At 39.4% G+C, this 19,463-nt stretch overlaps 1 protein-coding gene across 2 annotated transcripts in view; it reads left to right on the top strand.

Moving 5' to 3' along the window:
* Positions 1-19,463, top strand: part of fam184ab (family with sequence similarity 184 member Ab) — a 219,091-nt gene that overhangs the window by 67,576 nt on the left and 132,052 nt on the right. For both annotated transcript variants that reach the window (XM_030722256.1, XM_030722255.1), the window contains exons 2-4: positions 9,619-9,738; positions 14,976-15,134; positions 19,039-19,278. In XM_030722256.1, the coding sequence (XP_030578116.1) occupies positions 9,619-9,738; positions 14,976-15,134; positions 19,039-19,278 (519 nt within the window). The remainder of the gene's footprint in view (positions 1-9,618; positions 9,739-14,975; positions 15,135-19,038; positions 19,279-19,463) is intronic.

Here is a 19,463-nt window from a genome sequence, read left to right as displayed (position 1 = left end):
CCAGGTGGGGTGGAGCACTTTGTCTTCATACTTCACGGTATAGACATTAATTTCTCAAAAATATCAAACTTAATCATATATGTTGAAAACAGGTTGAGCTAATCTCATGGCATTTACAGAAAAAAAAATACTGTACAGTGTGTCGCTAACATAGCTGGGTGTGTTTGTTAATGTTTGTATACTTTAACAAATAATTTAATATATTTTGACATCAATTAGTTTGTTTATCCACATTATTTTCTGACGCTTACTTTGACGATAAAACGTCTGGAGTACCACGCAAAATAAATCTGACAATATTCCTACAAACAAGTAAACACCTTAAGTAGAAAAAAAAAGTACAAGAAGAGTACAAGAGACAGGAAAACAAGTTTACATCTCTTCATTGCTTCATTGCTATGAAGGTTATATATTCTGCAGATGGTTTCTGTAGAGAATAACATAAAGCAAAAAAATAACTAGAGGTTAAAAAGTAAGTAAAAGTGAGCAGAAGAAACTTCATTTAAGAAAATCATATTTTCCCAACTTTTACAGTTATTATTGCAGAGTCATATTTCCCCGAACAGCAGGCAGAGACTCAGCCGTAGCATGCCCGGTCGAGTTTCCCAGCTGTGACTTTCAGCGTTTTGCTGTCACCTTATCGATCGGCTTTGTATCACTGTCATTTAAGCAAACTCTTCCAAGGACATCATGAGCTGATTGACCCGCGGAGATGAGAAAAGATCTGCACTACCAGACTTAGACTTTCACTCCCTCTTTCTCACACGCTCTCACTCTGTGTCACAGACTCACACCTTAGATAGACGCGCTCGTAGCACTGCATTCAAGTGTTAAAGACAGCCCATATTTTAAGCTGACAGTGATATTAATTACCGTATTTTCCGGAGTATAAGTCGCACTTTTTTTCATAGTTTGGCTGGGGGTGCGACCTATACTCCGGAGCGACGTATATGTGACATTTATAACACATGAACCAAAATACTCCAGCCACTTGACATCTCCGTGAACTGCAGCTTTAAGGCAGTCTTGCGTAACCTGTGGGCGCAGTGGATGATGGATGGAGAGCACAGCTTAACGGCAACTGGGAGAATGCGCCACCCAACTTTCCTGGAAGTCATTGGATGGATCAAGAAAACATGGGCTTCAGTGACAAACCATCCTGTTGGGATTCAGAAAGGCTGGAATAATTGGAACTGCAGCTGACGACGAGTCTGACTAACGCGACACAGAAGAGGAAGCGGCGCTTTGTCTACGGAGTGTACGGAATTGTTTAGAAGTGACACCGAGGATGAAGAATTCAATGGATTGATGGTTTGGTTAACTTGTTAGTATGTTCTTTATGCTATGGTTATCTGAATAACTTAATGTTACGTTAACATACTGTAGCGATTCTCTTAGTTAGAGAGCGTGTTGATGTTGTGGGATTTCGGACTGTTCGGGAGGTTCGTGAAGGCAGCATGGAGAGAGAGAAAAAGACCGAGAGCTTGCCTGTGTGTGTGTTGCTGTTCCGCTGTTGTAGTTGTGGTTGGCGTGGCTGTGGCCTACAGCAGCCGTTTTTCTGTTAATAAAGACGACCTTTGTTGTGAATATCGCCGACTTTGGAAGTGTGTTTACAACGTTACAATACCGAACACGTGTTCGTTGTGCGTCATGTAGTTGAATGTGCTACGTTAGCATAACGTAGGTGTAACCTTGTTCGTCCTGTTCTTTAATCCATTATTATTTTAAATTGCCGTTCAAGATGGAATTTGTGCTCTGAGTCTCGGATTCTATCAACCCCCCCCCCCCCCCCCCCCCCCCCAAAAAAAGTGCGACTTATAGTCCAGTGCGACCTATATATGTTTTTTTCTTCTTTATTATGCATTTTTTGGCTGGTGCGACCTATACTCCGGAGCGACGTATAGTCCGAAAAATGCGGTATATTGAAAAAGAAATGCTTAACAGTGGCCATTTGAGCCAGAAACACGCCACATATTTACATAAACCTTTTTCCACAATACTATGCTTAACAAATTGATTAGATCACCACCCATTGTAAGCTTTATGCCACGGCTGCCCTAAATTCCCTAAACTTTGGTAATTACCAAAATCATTTTGACGTTTCTGTAATGGTTAATCCACCAGCATGCGCAAGCTCTTTAATCGAAATCATATTTTTAATGCTAAAATATAATTATTGTTATCCATTTCAAATGAAGTGTTTTACAAAAAGTTGGAAAAAACAGTAAAACTCTTTATTAACCACAAACCACCAAGACTTCTGGAATTGTCCTTTGGACAGAAGAGACCAAAGTGGACATATTTGGCCATAATACACAGCACCATGTTTGCAGAAACCCAAACACAACATTTCACCACAAACACCTCATACCAACTGTCCAGCACAGTGGTGGTAGGGTGATGATTTGGGCTTGTTTTGCAGCCAAGTGACCTGGGCACCTTGCAGCCATTGAGTCGACTATGAATTCTTCTGTATACCAAAGTATTCTAGAGTCAAATGTGAGGCCGTCTGTCTGACAGCTGAATCTTGGCCCAAATTGAGTCATGCATCAGATAGTGATCCCAAGCACAGCAGCAAATCTCCAGCAGATTGGCTGAAAAAGAGGAAAATCAAAATGTCACAATGGCTCAGCCAAAGTCCAGATGGCAACCTCATTAAAATGCTGTGGTGGGACCTTAAGAGAGGCGTGCATGAATGAATGCCCACAAACCTCAATGAACTGAAGAGACATTGTAAAGAAGAGCCAAAATTCCAAATGGTAAAATGGATTGGTTCTTATATAGCACTTTTCTACTCTACTTGAGCACTCAAAGTGCTTTGTACAACAAGATTTCTTTCACCCATTCATACAAGCACTTTTTCTACATCTAAGTGTTTTCTATCTAACATTCACACACATTCACACTCTGATGAATGCATCAGAAAGAAACTTGGAGTTCAGTATCTTGTTCAAGGAAACTTTGACATGCACACTGGAGCAGCCAGGGATCAAACCACCAACCCTCCAGTTAGCAGATGACCTGCTCTACCTCCTCAACTACAGCCACCCTATAACAATGTGAGGGACTGATAAAGTCAGACAGAGCAAGACATCGAGGGCTTTGAGGTCATTGATGAAGGTCCGACCCCAGGTCAGTCTTGGCCATCCTCTCCCTCCAGGTGAAACCCACTGAAGTGCCTTTTTTGGTGACTCGGCTGTCGTCTATGCAGATGTGTTTCAGGTGGCATCATGCATTGATAAGACTGGGCAGTTTGCTTTGCCATAGGACTTCCTTGATGGCAATGATGGTCGAAGTATTGAATCTTCAGTATCCTTCTGAGGTAATGCTGGTGAAAAATATTCACCTTTCAAGTAATGCTGGCCGATGCTTTCCAGGTTTCTGAGGCATAAATCGTCATTGGGAGGATGATTGAGACGTGCGGCCGAAGCTTGATGTTCATCAAGATAGAAGCAGATGACCAGATATTTCGCATTTGTTGAAATTTGGCATTTGGTGCCAGTCTCTGCGTCTCCATCCCATCTGATGATGCTGCTGAGGTACTTGAATTTCTTCACTTCCTGTCCACCAATCTTAATCTTAGGCACACTAGATTGGGCCTGTCCCAGTTGATGCCCACATTGAGCCCAGTCAGGGCCTTCTTCATGATGAAGTCAAGTGCAACAAGGAAGAGGAAGGGTGAAAGGATGCACCCTTGCTACTGTAGACGCCAGTTTCAGTGGCAACAAAGTTGGTCTTGTGGCCCGTGTCCATCTTGACACAACAGTGTGAAAACTTTCTTTTTCACAGGACTGCATTAGATAAATGTGAAGTTCACAAGAATTTGAACTGGTCAACTTAGGGTTGTTTTGTTTATACTTGAAGAGGTAGAAATTATCAGTAAGCACATACAAACTTGTGTTTTACAGTTTAGACAAGCTGTTACCAAAGTGTCCTTGGTCAGATTCTCATCACAGAGTGCATATGAAAATCCAAATACACTTCCTTCAGGTATAACATAAATGAATAATATTGCATTTCACAGACATCTAGTGCTGTAGCAGTTCAAAGGGTTAAATCTTAAGCTTATCTCTGTATGTACCTGGAGGGTAACCACACAATGCCTCGACAGAGAATTGTAATTCCGCCTTAAGGCAGGACTTTATTTAAAGCTGTGTACTGCCTTAGCAAGAGCACATTTTGGGAGAAAACACTGTCTGAGAGGATCAGTTAGGGCTGAGAAAGTCCCCTAAAATGTGTGTCTTGCTGCTCTCACAGATCCCCAACAGGCGGGATGGGTCTTCACCTAACACTGAATATATGCTGTGTAATAGTTTAAATAACCAGAATTTCCTCAAAAGGTGCTGACCTCCAAAAACTCTTTACATAGATCAGCTCTGGCAGCGGATATTGGCTCATATCTGCAATAACCTTTAGAGAACGTCCCTTATTGGCACATTACTGGCACACACTATTCAGTATTCGTGGGTGACAATGATGGCAATATTTGCAGGCTTTATCTCTCAGGCTGCACTTGTCATTGTCGTGGACTCTAACACATACAAACACGTACACAATGGTCTCTGCCTCCACATCTCTGTCTCTGACTATTTGTCAGGCAAATTATCGTGATGAGTTTAGACATGGGCTCATTGGCTCATCAGGGACTTGACAATCTATGCTGGTGCGTGTGTTTGTGTGTGTGCATGTGTGTGCATGTGTGTGCAGACCCCACAGCATCATGATTAGTCCATTTCATCTGCAGAAGTGTGCTGATGACTCTCGGGAAGCGATGGAGATTTGAGCTCGTCTAACCGTTCCGTCGTCTGTGTTCACTCCTTAAGCTGATGAGAGTCTGAGCTGAATAATTTAGGCGTGTTGATGAGGAAAAGATGTTTTATTTTGGAGCAAACCAAATTTTCCTCAGCTTTATTTGGCTCTCTGCAGTTTGTCTCTGATCTCAGATACTTCACTGATCATTTGTGAAATACAATGGAGCAGTGAAGGAGACTTAAAGTGAGAGGTCCGAAGGGCAACACAGGTTGTAATTCTTCTGGGATCAACTAAGACGATATTAATAATCTTGACTTGACTTGAAAATTTATGTTTTAAACACTTTGTTTCATCAATCATCAGTGTGTTAATAATTAGAAATATTGGTCACACGGTTCTGGGGATGTCAGTCAGTGTTATGAGGGTTGAGTCACAATTAAAAGGTATTAATGGATAAATTAAAATAAAACAGCACAGGAGACAGAAATGAATCAAAATATGACCTTTTTAACCCTAAGCAACAGAATCATACCAGAATTAAAAAAAAATCCTTTTACCTGTAAGCAGAGAGCCAGTCTCCAGGCTTAGGCAAGTATCTCAGGTTACAGAACTAAAAAGAAGCACGCACATACATGTCAAGCAGAACACAAAGCCCTCCAAGGTACACTCAGTGTTAACCAAATTACTAGACAACAATGCTACAAACAAGGAGCCATGAGGCAGACTCCTCACTTTAAATCACCGCTGTCAAATGACAAACTGGCAGTCATTTTGAGCCAGTTGCTGTAATTAGTGTTGGAGCCTGGGACTGGGATACCTGCCCGAGCAGCAAAGAAAGGTGGGACGAAGATCAAGTACACTGTAGGCACTAATCAGCATATAAAAAATCAGGGTTAAATGTACAACAAGGGGGAGGAGGAAAGTCGTATGGCCTGAAATACTTTATTATGTAAACCACTAGAAATTTTGGATAGATATTCATAAGCAGGGATCCAGTTCTGCTGATTTTGGTGATCCCCCCCCGGCCTGTCCTCTGACACCCACATGAATTGTCTGAGCTAAACCTGCCACAGCCTGTAGGGGAGAGAGTTTGGGGTGTTAAAGAGGGAAAGTACTTGAAAGGAAAATTATAAGTAAAAGACAAAACATGAGCTGCTTCTTCTGGCTACTCTATCACGACAACTGATCATCCGCCTCCATCTCATCCTATCCCCAGCATCCTCTTCTGTCACACCAACCCTTTGCATATCATCCTTCACTATATCCACAAACCTTCTCTTTGGTCTTCTGAACACATAAATAATTGTTATATTATGATTATCATGTTTTCAAGGTTGGAATAGGACAATTAAGCCCTCCTGATTAAACTGTTTTAATTACATTTTCTATTTAAGCTACAGAGTTTCCAACCTGTCCCTTTGAAATGTCAGACTTCAGTTTTTAACCTCTCCAGCACCCCAACATCCACCTGGGGCCTCTGTGTTTGCTCATCACGCCCAAATTTTGTATGTTTTTCATATTTGATGAGAGTGAAGATCTTGGAGTCTGAACCCAAAGTACAGTCTATGGCTGTTTGATTATGGTAAATATCATAATCATAATTATTTTGTCAATATTGAGATCACACATATTAAATACAATTTTATTTTCATTTTTTTATTTTCATTTTTTTAAAGAACAAATTGTCTTTTTAAGAGGATTTCTATTAACTTGATTTATAATTCAAGTGAATAAATAAGTACATAAATCTGACCTGAGCACAGTGGATAAAAAGGAAAGGAAAGTGATGTGCTGGAAGGCAAAAGAAGAGGATTATTTTTAAACAGACGCTGCCACAGTAACTGTTTAATCTTGATTATATCGTTTTAATAATCGGTGGAACTGTAATTATAACAATCTCACAGGGCCATTAGTGTAATATTAATATTGTTAGGATAGTAAATAGTAATGCATTATCTTAAACTCCATGTAATAATATTAGTTAATATCTATTTACTATGTGCTAATCAGGCTGTATAAATGTTAATACAGTCATAAACATGCTTAAAGTTAGATTAGACATTCAACACTTAGCAGAAAGCTGTTTAAGAATCCTGTTATAAAATTTATAGTTTTTATCATTTTTATAAAAAACACTAAATAAACTAACTTACCTGTTATACCATTTATAAACCTTTACTAGGCTTATTTGGTGCTTTATTAGGATTAATTATTAGCCATTAACTATGGTTATTTGCAGCTAATGGATCCAAAAAAAAAAAACGTTGCCTCTTAAGGCTAATAGATTTTTTATTATTAATGTGGACTTATGAATAGTCTATGGAATCAAAACCCCTTAATATCTATTAACTTTAATTGCAATTTAAAGTGTTCATAAATTAATATCTTTACATTGAAAAAGCTAACTGGTTAAATCTTGCACGGCAATAATTTGAACTTTTGGCCAAATGAAAGGTTTCTGGTCCTGTTTCACCTTCAGTGGTTTACGGAATCACATGAGGGGTTTCATCCTACAGCTGAGTATGTCTTTGATTATAAAGTGACTTCTTTCGCTCACTGCTCAGCTCTGCAGCTGTCAGCAAAAACAGGGTGAGTGCTTGGGGAATAAACAATGAGAATCTGAAAAACATCAGCACTTGTCAAACTACATGCACTACATTTCTTCTCCCAGTAAGGCACGGCATGGCACAGAATAAAAAGTGGATGCCATTGTTTTGGAAAAAGCTTTTGCCCTCCTTTATTTCTCTTCTTCTTTTTTTTCTGCACTCTTTTCTAATTCTGTTGATGGACTTTGGCCCAAAGTAAACAAAGGCTCTTTAGCACCCTAGCACAGTTCAATGTGCTGAATTATTGACTTGGTTTTTCAAAGAGGCAACGCATAGCTTTGTTTCTCGCGGCAGGGAGAAAAGCAGAGGACGACTGTCTCACAGTTTTTCATGTGGAAATGTAAAACCCATTTCTGTCCTCTCTCTCTGCCTCTGAGCAGGGGATCACTGCACTGTCAAATTATTGGACGGTGGCATGTATTTTTGGATGGATTTAAAGGTCAATCTCATGCACAGCAGTTTGCTTGTGTTATTTTTATCCCCAGCAATACACAGCATCAGTCAAGTTCTAATTTATGGCTGCAGGGCATCACGTATGGAGGAGAAATAGAAAAAAACTCATAGTATGTTGATGCTTTACAACTTATAAGATATAATTTACTTGTGAAGGTGAAGTCTTAAAAGAATTACTGTTGGCTATATCTTAAACAATATATATTTATGGCAATGTGAAATTCATAGTTTTCTATGAGATCACTGATACTTTTGAGGTAAGCTGAGCTTTCAGCGGCGTTATGCTAGCTATATATATATATATATATATATATATATATATATATATATATATAGTACTGCAGCTCACTTCTACTTAATTGTAATTCAGTAGAATTCGAAACATTTATTTCTCACCATTATAGCATTTTAGTCAACTTTAAGAAATACTGGTAGTATGGCTTGTAACAAAATACATCCTCATGTAACAACATAACTGTTGGGACTCACAGTGTGTCTTTGGGGTTGACTGTGATTTATTGTTAAAGCCTCAGTCACACAGGCCTAGAGATCAGTCAGTGACCCCCTGGCGACCACCGGTCACAAGGGGAAAATGTGGATTCCCAGATACCAGATTGTCATGGTCGCCTGTAGTTCACATGGAAGCCCATGACTTGTCTGCACACCAACTACTCACTAAATGTAGTGAAACTCTAAAAAGTGCAACGCAAACTGGAAGTGGAAAACGCTTGCCTTCGAAGTAAAAGTCTTTTGAAATGTGTTGGTTGCAACAGTAAGGTGCGACTAGTAAGCGTCACTACAGCTCATAAAGTAAATGGCTAGTATTTGCAGACAAGTTTCCATCTTCGTGCAACTTTGGCAAACCACAGCAACCTGCTAGCAACCAAAGTAATGATGAGGAGGGTTTTGGTTCCTGTGTGACTGAGGCCTAAGGCAAAGAGTCTGTGCTGCCTTAAGAGTTTCTGTATTCTTCTGTTGTTTTGACCGTCTTTTAAACACAAAATGTTTGTCAGTTAACGAAAAGGTGTTTACTTGTGTAGTTTACATGAAATGCACATAAAAATCTAACTTTGCAGATTTTTGAAAATTAAATTTAGTCTGCTTGATTTAAAAATTGCAAAGATTATTTATTTGTCAAGTGTTATAAAGCTTGCACATCTGTAATTGAACGTTGATGTGTGCAACCCCCCCCCCCCCCCAAAAAAAAAACAAAACAGTAATTTAAACTGTAGTGTGTTTCTGTTGCGGAGTTAATGTTTCTAGCACACATTATTGTAAGTTTCTGAGGCAGTTTAAAAACATTTTCCACACTCTACGCAAAGTACACAAAGTCTACGCAAAGTCTCTATCTTGAGTTTTCAAAATTGTGAATTATTTTCTTTTCATTGATTCAAGGTGATGTTTGAACATTATAGCAGATGTTTTAAACACCGTGTCTCTAAACACCAAGTCTGCACTACGTAACAACTGTTCTTCATAAAGAGTTCATGGACTTGATATTGTAGGAGAGGTTTTTTCGGTCCTTGAACCATGTTGGCAGCTTCATCCTAAAAACATCAGCATCAGCCTCCCTTTCATCTTACAGGTTTATTATTCTGCTCTCATTTTTCTTTACTTCACCCTCATGTTCTGCTGCTAGCTCCCACATTAATATTTCAACACAATATGTCCAACACAGCAGTCATAGCATGTTGGCTAAATATTGCTATTAATGGTCTATTCAGGTGCCAAAAACAGTATTAATATTGCATTAAATCTTGATTATGATTATGTATAATAGCTCATGTGTTTCTTCTCTATTGTGCAGGTTATCTATGCACTGAACACAAAAAATGATGAACACGAGGCAGCCATCGCCACTCTGAAGGAGGCTCATGAAGAGGAGGTCCAGCAGATTCTTTCTGAGACCAGAGAGAAGATTCTCCAGGTTTATGCTTCTTACTTTACCACAAACACTCTGTTGTCTCATATGTTTGAATTTGATCAACTGAAATCAATGAAAATAAGGTGAATTATGTCCCAAAAAGTTTAGGTTCTCCTTTTGTATGTACTTTTGTAAAGACAGATAGGAGCAGATGATAGACCCTGTGGCTAGTGGACATACATATTATATAAGAAGGCATTACACAACGATGTCAGAGCTTGGACACATAACACAGTACAGTCTACAAGAAACTGAGTGTAACTCCCTCACATTGTTTCACTCACCACTGAAATATTTGTTAAATTACAACATTTCAGCCTACAATCTTCAGCTGGTTCATGCACTTCAATGATCCAGTCATTCAGTCTTTGATGAATGAGTCTTTTCTTTTTCAGCCATTCTGTTGTAGATCTGCTGGTGTGCTTGGGATCATTGTGTTGCATGACCCAGTTTGGGCCAAGCTTTAGCTGTCAGACAGATGGCCTCACATTTGACTCTGTGTATACTGTGGTATACAGAGGAGTTCATAGTTAGCTCAGTGACTACAGGATGCCCAGGTCCTGTGGCTGCAAAACAAACCCAAATCATCACCCCTGCACCACTGTGCTGGACAGCTGGTATGAGGGGTTTGTGCTGATATGCTGTTGGTTTTCACTGGTGCTGTGTATTATGGCCAGATGTCTCCACCTTGGTCTTGTCTGTCCAAAGGATATTGTTCCAGAAGTCTTGTGGTTTGTTCAGATGCAGCTTTGTAAACCTTAGCTGTGCTATCGTGTTCTTTTCAGAGAGAAGAGACTGTCTCCTAGCAGTCCTTCCAAACAGGCAATTCTTGTTCAGTCTTTGTGTAGTGGTCAACACATTCAACTAACACACAAAACATTCGCGGTTTAAGAACCGGGAGGAGACACAAATCCCTTGGAGTTGTGTCACGAAGGGCGTGCAGCATAAAACAATCTGTGCTGAATCAAATGTGCAGATCCCTCTGCTGTGGAGACCCCTTGCAAATAAAGGAGCGGCTGAAAGATGCACAGGCTTCAGTTACATGTTACATACTAAATGAAATGTAGAGCTGCATCTCAGGTGTAGAGTCTGACATGTAGCTTTTGTTTTTTTGTTTGTTTTTTGCAGTTTCTCTGATCACTGCATGGTCTGACATTTGGGTGAACTTGATGGGAAGTCCACTCCTGGGGAGATTGTGGCATTGAGTTAACACTTAGTTTTTCGCAGGCCTTTATAGGGTCCTATGAAATTTTTCTTTTTCACTAGTGTATCTGGAGGACTCAAAGAATCTTGATTAGAAACCTATTGGAGAACTAGAAGGGCACTCAGTAGAGCACATACCTCACCCATCCCAAAATCTTTATGTGACAATACTACACTCCAATAGATAAAATCAATGTTGTCATATTCCATGAGGTTCTCCTCCTGGCTTTTTTTTTACTCTACAGGAGTGAATTATTTTTTGACCCTATAATTTTCAGCATTCTGGATCATTAGATTTGAAGTCCTCCGTCAATCATGAACAATCTTTGTTATATGACAGAACTTAAGGTAATCTTTTTCTTGTTTTTAGAGGATTCTGACTTACCCTCATAAGCTTAGATGCAAATATGAGAATATTATCCATAACTCACAATGGTAAAGAATCCTTTAACAAAATCCTGGATCCAGATCGTGATCCGGATCACAGCCAAAATTTAAACAGTTGTTCCTTGTGCCACCCCAACACCTCTGGAAATTTTCATCAAAATCCATTCATAATTGTCTGAATAATCCTCAAATATGTGAGTATTGTCCCTATCTCACAATAGTAAAGAATCCTTTAAAAATTTTTAAACCATATATCAAAGCAAAGTTTTGAGCAGTTTTAATGGATTTGACTGATTATTCCATACATGCAGTATTTATGTCCCAGTGACCTTTAAAATTAAAATTATTGCTCCGTTCATTTAGGAAGGGGCTTTAAAATAAGCGCCCTGAAATATACAAGTCTGAACAAGCAGCTTTATAATTGGACAGTTAATGAGGATGCAAGTGTCGTGAAAGTAGTATTAGTAAAGCTATTTACATTTCATTTTCAGACTGAGATGTTTGAGTTGAGCAGAGTCAGAGCTTTAGTGCAGAAGCTGTGATTCGGTCTGTTTGTGCGTGGATTGTTCGAAAGCCTCAGATGGTAGGAGCTTAAATAAATGGTGTCCAGGGTCTGCAGTTGATGTGCTTGGCCCTCTTCACACAGCTACTCATGTAGAGATGTTTTAAAGATGGCACCTCTGTGCCAACAGTGTTTTGTGCTGTTTACACAACACGTCGGAGGGCTTTTGTTCCTGTCCAAAACACAAGGAAGCAGGTTTAAAAGCAAAACTGCTAATATATCAAATGTTCCAGTGTTGTTAAATCATATTAAGTTCATAATGTGCCCCCCCCCCCCCCCCCCCCCCCCCCCCCAGAAAGAAAGAACTATTGTGTATATGTAGTAAAATATCAATAGCCAGATGCAAAAGTTGGTAAAAGAAAAAAAAAAAAAAAGCTACAGCAGGTACTCACTGAGTTTATACAGTGGCATTCATGTAATTGATTATATAATTAGGACCAAGCGTTGTAATTCAATAAATATTTGATCATTAAGTGCAAAGTATTTTCCTCCAACACACCTGCCAGTCCATCAGGAACACACAGACTGTACAAATGCCAGAAGCACACATGATATCATCAGTGTTTGGCTCTTTTTGTTAATGCTGAAGAAGAATGAAGACTGCAGATAAAAGAGAGAAGACAGTGTTGTGGGAATCTGGTTAGACCAGATTCACCCATGCAGAAAGAACATTCAGGAGTCTCAGGACTCCTGCAGAGACATTTATTGCAGCAAGGCTCAGTATCCAGGAGAACAAAGATGTCTGCATGCGCTGAAATGATGTAACGCCACCCAGAGTGAATTCATACTGAATCTAAGCATCTACAGTTTGTCCAAATCTGACCGCTACTATAAAAGGAGGAGGAGGAGGAGGAATAATATGTAAGCAATGCCTGTTTTCCAAAATTAGGTAATTGAGACACTTCTCAGGTCTCAGAGGCCTTGGTTCATTTTGACCTAAAAGATTAAGATAAGGTACTTTATTCATCATAAAAGTTGGGAAAATCCTCTGTTACAGCAGTTAAAAATGAAACTGAGCACCAGTAAACAAAATTTTTATAAAGCTTAATAAAATTAGACACAACGATATAACAAATATAATTATAAATGATAATTATTTGAAATGGGTAATTTTATCAATCACTGCTGCATTGGAAGAGTGCAAAAATGTGTATCACTGGCCTCATAGCAGAATTGCCTAAGTCATATTTTGGCCAAATCTGCCTCAATTAATCCAAATTGTCAGCAAAGTGGAGTTAGGGAGATACCTCAATTTGGCCAAAATATGACTTAGGGAGTTATGCTATGAGGCAAACTATATTATTACTTAAGGAATAACTGACTCTTGAACTCTTGTAGCTGCTGGGATTTGACTCATTTTGGAATATTGATGAAAGACAAGATTTAAACAGCTAAAAGGAGTCATTAGAACAGAGGCTGTCTCAGAATGTTAAGATTAATAACAATAATAATAAACCACTTATAGTCTTAACTGTCATTTCTGAATAACTATTTAGAGTTGGTTTTCCTTCATCACAACCAGCCCTTTATCCAAAGTCCACACAAATCGATTTTGTTCTTGCCGCAAACGTGTTTTGAAGATCAGAAAACTCTCAAAGGGCTCACAGACACTTTGCAGCTGTGATTCATCTTGAGTGGGTTCACAGCTTTGTTCACTTGCACCTGAGACACATGATGCATTTTGATCGCCGTCACTTTTCTTAGCAAAACCAGACTTGTCTAAACTGTCTGCGTACCTTCTCAGTTTAGCTGGTTTGGGCTTAGTGCCAAGATGAAGTTGACTGTCAAGGAAAGTCAAACTTTTCTCCGTACTCATCAGAGAAACTTCTGGCGTATAAGTCAAGCAATGCAGCAAAAGCAACATTTTTTTTTTTTTGCACCCTCAGGAAAGTGGATGATTTGTCTTTCAGTTATATCTGAGTTTTTATTTGCCCAAAGATTCAGTATGTTTTTATTATTAGATAAAACTGCGTCCATCTAGTTGAATGTTTTTAAATGATAAAGCACATTTTCACAATTCATACCAAGTTACTTTTGTGGACCTTTTGGAGTCTGCTTGGTTTAGAAATCTCACCATAGTCAAGAGTCACATTCTATCACATATATTGTACTGTGTGTAACAATCAGAACCAAAGCAGAACTGCATGAGATGAGGTAATAAACAAAGTCAAAATCTTAAATTCAGGCAGGGATCATGCAGGCAGACGCAGTCGGTAAGATCAATGATCAAATAGTCATACACAGGAAGCTCTATACAAGGGAAAGGCATTCCAGGAATACCCATTATTCCTGCACAAAACACAAGGTGATCTGGAAACTGTGGATTGGGCAGGAGTTATATTTCATGTTGCACAAAAAGGGCAGGAAAAAGCACAAAAGGGAGAAGGTGAAATAAATCAGGTGTAGAACAGATTTCAAAATAAAATAGGAAGTGATTAAACAGAAAGCAAACATCATTCACAGTCATACACTGTGTAGCTAAAATACATCAGGAGCTTTGCACTCACTGAAGAACTCAACCCACATTTAAAATGAACTCATCAATTATAAATCACATGGATATTAATTATTTAAATCTATATGTCACGTCATTACTCTTGATGACAATGCCTTGCCTCTCTGTGAGTAATATGACTAACCTCGATCAGCTCAACTTGAATACGCAGACATTTCCTTGCTCTGTTTCTCTTCTTCGTTTCTCTGGGGGGGCAGTGTTTACTGGTGTGCTCTGAATGCTTTTTAGTTAATTTCAACCGAATTGGATGTACCTATTTAATCTTTTAATTTTAATTTTCATTTGTTGTCATAATGAGAAAATCAAGGACTAATTTAAATTCTGTACACATCAGCCAATCTATTAAAGTGTAATTTTAATTAAAGCTGAAGTCCAGGTTGTTTATTTACTGGTCTTTGCGTGCATTTTATGTCTCATAATATCAAAAAATATCACAAAAGTTTTGCAGGATGTGAAGGGCATGATGCATTGCATCTTGTAGAGTAAACATTTCCACATTTTTTTTATCATTAAGATACCAGATTTGGATGATAGTGAGTGCCTTACTGAACTTTGTGTTTGTGTTTGTCCCAGTATAAAAGCAAGATCAGTGATGAGATGGACCTGAAGAGGCGGATCCAGTCTCTGGAGGAATCCATGGAGCTCCATGAGAGGATGAAGAGGCAGGCCCTGGCTGAGTTTGAGAGCTACCGCCAAAGGGTGGAGGACATGCAGCTCTGCACCGAGGCCCAGGTAGATGGAGGAGTGATGAGGTGTCTGTGTGTGCCTGAGGCAAGAAGCAGCTGTGTCTGCACTCACAGCTGCAGGTAATCACTATTAGGTCTGTTTCTCTGTCCTGCTGTGAGGTGAAGAGTCTCTTTGTCTGCATCAGCTATCTTACTTTGCCGTGAGTGGTCAGGACTCCTTCAGGCCCTGTTTTCACTTGTTGTTTCAAGGCGTCTGTGCATAAAATCCAGATATGATTTAATGCATTTTTATTTAACTTTATCCATATATGCATTTTCTTCTGTCGGGGGTATCCTGGCAACATGCTGGGTAGAATGAGTACTATTTCCCTGCAAACAGGGCCATAACATCATCACTTAAATTTTCTTGTGCATTTTAGTAGATTTTTTTAAACAAGTCAACCAGAAGAAACTTCACCACAAGAATATGAGATGGTGATTTATTAATAATGTTTTAGCACCTTCTCTGAATCTATGTTTGCTGTTACTGAGGCTGGAGCAGATCATCACAGAGCACAGCAAACAAAGAATCCTGGGTCATCTGGTTAAAGGTGGAGTTGGGCTCATGGTGGGACAAAGGAAAAGTTAGATCAGAGAGAGAAAGACATAAAATAGATTAGATTAGATTAGATTAAACTTTATCCCTTTTCAGGGAAATTAAAGAGTTCCAGAACACCCATTCAAAGACAATACAAGCAATCAACAAGACATGGGAGATAGGTGACTGCGGCTGTGCTGCCCTCTACAGACGCTGCCTTAAAAGATGGAAATCAATAGCGAACACATAGGGATGGGGATAACTAACTTGGCTTGGCTAAATAACTTGGCTTGGTTTAACCTATGAATGAGTCTGTTCAGGAAAGGCCAGGAACCAGTCAGAGTGAGGCCCACGGGGGAATCAGAAAATACAGCTGTGAAAACTGGTTTAGCATTGCCATAAGCCTTTAAAATACATGAAAAGTGGTGCTACACAGGATTTATACTGAATAACTGTTTCATGTAGCACCTGAGGAAGCATTTAGAGCCTTTACTTTAGTAAAGACAGCAATACTATACTGTAAAAATACTCTGTAACAAGCTGAGGCTATTGTAGTTTAATGTCCCAAACCTGCATTTTTTGTAATGTCCAGCAGGGGGCACCTGTTCTGATTTCCTTGCTCTATGACCTCAGTAAACATTTTGATGAGTTCATGGTCTCAATAGTTGAATAAAACACAATTTTAATTTTGTAAATTATGATCCATTTAAGAATGGAAAAGGAGGCAAAGGTTTGCTTTAGGTCAGGTATGTAGTGTTTATCAGTTTTCACCTTCACCAAGATGGTGAAGGTGAAAACATTCAGCTCAAGGCCTCACAGTGTTCATCCATCTTTTATTTACAGTTACTTAAGTAAAAATACAGATTTATTAGTGCCATTGTTTTGGACGTGGTTTTGAATGAAGCTTGTAATTAACATGCACAAGCAAATTATTCTACTGACCAGGGATCACATGAATGCTGTAAGCACTCAGTGTGACTTTTCTACAGTCTTACATGTTCAGATTCCAGGAGCTGACAACTGATATTATTCCAAAGTAAGTGTTATAATTGCAATAACAATAGCCTGTCTCCACAGACTGCTTGACATAGTCGCAGCTGGGAGTAAACACTGTATTCAACACTTGGACAGACAAATGCATTTATTTTCTCAACATCTGCCTGGATTGCAAGTCAAATGGAAGTTGTATTGAACACTGGGTGCCTCTTGGATGCATTCACACGTAGTTTCTTCAATATCCAATAACAATCCAATCTCCCTAAGACACATAAAGACACTAAATCTAAATTAGTTTCTTTTTCATTTCTTATATGTAGCAGAGAAATATCACTCTTAATGGATGATGTCAATTGCCTCTGCTTCGTAATTCATCAGGACAGCACTGTGCACATTTGCACATGTAGTTTATAAGCAAGCCAGTGTGTATGAAATCATGTGTATGTATGACCCAGGAGGACAGTGAAGCGTGTAACTAATCTCTAACAATAGCTGACCAAATGGACATCGTTATACAGATTTATGGAGTGCATGCAGCTTCGTGATACAAAGATACAAAGGGAAGAATGAAAAAAATTGACTCAAGCTTGGATGTATGATGTAGAGCAGGGGTGTCAAAAGTGCGGCCTGGGGGGCCAGACCTGGGCCATCAAAGCGTCCAGTGAAGCCCACTGGATAACTGATAACAACTGAAAAAACAATACTGCAGCTTTCTACTACAAGTCTCATTCACCCAGTCATACACATTCATAACAGCGCTTTTATCTTCACCTCAGTACTTTCTAACATTCACACACACACACACACACACACTCACTCACACCCTGGTAGATGCATCAGAGACAGCTCAGGGTTCAGTCTCTTGCCCAAGGCATTAACTCCAGGTATTTCGATATTAACATACTGAAATTAAAGCATATGAGTAAATATAAGTAGTACAAGATTATATTTCTTGTCTATTAAGAATTTTCTGCTACCCTATTTATGGAGAGCTGATGCCAGCATTACTACTCTAGAGTGAAAAGGTGTGGAAAATTAAATGTAGATCTTGATAAGTTGTTTGAACCATTAAGAGTTAAATATGACAGTTGTTTAGTTCCAAACACTCCACATGTGAAGGTTTTTGCTTTTTATAGATCCACTCTGATATGCAGTTCATATCCAACAAGCAGATTTCTCTTTTTTTTTTTTTTTTAAATGTCTGTTTTGTAAATGGATGGTTCCTTTCCCACTGTCGCCGAGTACTTGCTAATAGGGGGCTGTTTGATTGTTGGGGTCTTCTCTTACTATTGTTGGGTCTTTACCTGACAATATAAAGTGCCTTGAGGTGGCTGTTATTGTGATTTGGAGCTATATAAGTAAAATAAAACTGAATTGAATTTGCTAAATGTGTATATTATTATGCAGTGGTTTTGCCAGTCTAGCCCATTAACTAAAGCGAGTGTGACATCCCTGATTCAGAACATGCAACCACACAAAGGCTCAGTAAACTGAAGAAACCATTTATCTATCCCCACAGGGAAATTCATTCTCTGCATTTTAACTCAAAATCATTATTAGCAGCAGTGGGCAGCTGTAAACCCGTACTCTGGTCAAGGGCACAGGGAGAGGAGAATTAGCCTAGCATGTTTTGACGGCAGGAGGAACCAGAGCTTCTGGAGGAAGGATTTGAACCTGGGACCCTCTTGTTGTGAGGCAACAGCGCTGTAGATCGAACAACTGTGCTGACAGCAAATGTGCAAATGTGTGTTTGAACTTATGTTGTTACAGATGAATTTTTTTTTTACAGTCATTTGCAGGTTTGATTTGCTCTGGTCTCAGCTTATATGCTACTTTTTGAGCTTATAAAATTGCACCTAGTTGTTGATGCTGATTGTGTAATTATCTGCCACTTTAGTGAATGATATGCTAATTTCAGACTGTGCAATCAAATTAAATAAAATGTATAAGTAAATCTTCCCCTGTCAGATGGTAGCTATGTGCCTCACTGACTTTATGATAAAGTATTTAGGTTTTTTTTCTGATCAGGTGCTTTAGATACCACCTCTCTGCTTATCAATATTACATATTATCAGTGGATTGAGGCAATGTCAGAATGATAACCCCTTATGCCGATATTGTATGAGATTTTTCTTGTTTTTGAACAATGACCTTCAGAGTGTTTTCTGCTCACACACTTGGTTTCCATTTAGTGTGCTGCTTTTCACTTCTAATTTAGAGCAGCCAGGTTGGCAGCCAGAAGGTCAAAATCCCCCAAGCCAATACACCACCACCTGGTTTGGACCTTTTGAAAAGTCACCCGCTCTGTAAGAAGCCTACAACCCCATAAATCAATCCCCCCGTTAGCTCAGCCTTTCATGCCTGTCTCCTTTGGCAGCACACGCAGCGTGTGGTGTCCATGTCGAGGGAGGTGGAGGAGATGCGACGGTCCTTTGAGGAGAAGCTGCGTACATTCAGCCAGGCACAGGCCCAGTTTGAGCAGGAGAAGAGGGCCGCCCTTGAAGAGCTGAAGGCTGAGCACAGGCAAGAAATCCAGGAGCTCCTTCGCAGCCACCAGAGCCAGAATGCAAACTACAGCAAAGACCAGGAGAAACTGGTTCAGCTCCATAAAGCCGAGGTAACACGCTTGCTTCTGCAAACGTAGAGCAACTCCTGAAAGTCAAAGTATCAACTTCTAAACCACTAGTGGGACAGCAATGAGTACTAAGCTCTAACTGTTTGTGCTACTTTACTTTACCTTACCTTTGACAACATTTTAATGTTAGCATACACTACATTTTATATTGTGTCATCTCTCCACAG

Source organism: Archocentrus centrarchus, chromosome 24 (assembly GCF_007364275.1).
Source record: "Archocentrus centrarchus isolate MPI-CPG fArcCen1 chromosome 24, fArcCen1, whole genome shotgun sequence".
NCBI classification, from domain to species: Eukaryota; Metazoa; Chordata; class Actinopteri; order Cichliformes; family Cichlidae; genus Archocentrus; species Archocentrus centrarchus.
Note: the sequence above shows the minus strand (reverse complement) of the source record. Positions and strands in the feature narration are given on the sequence as shown.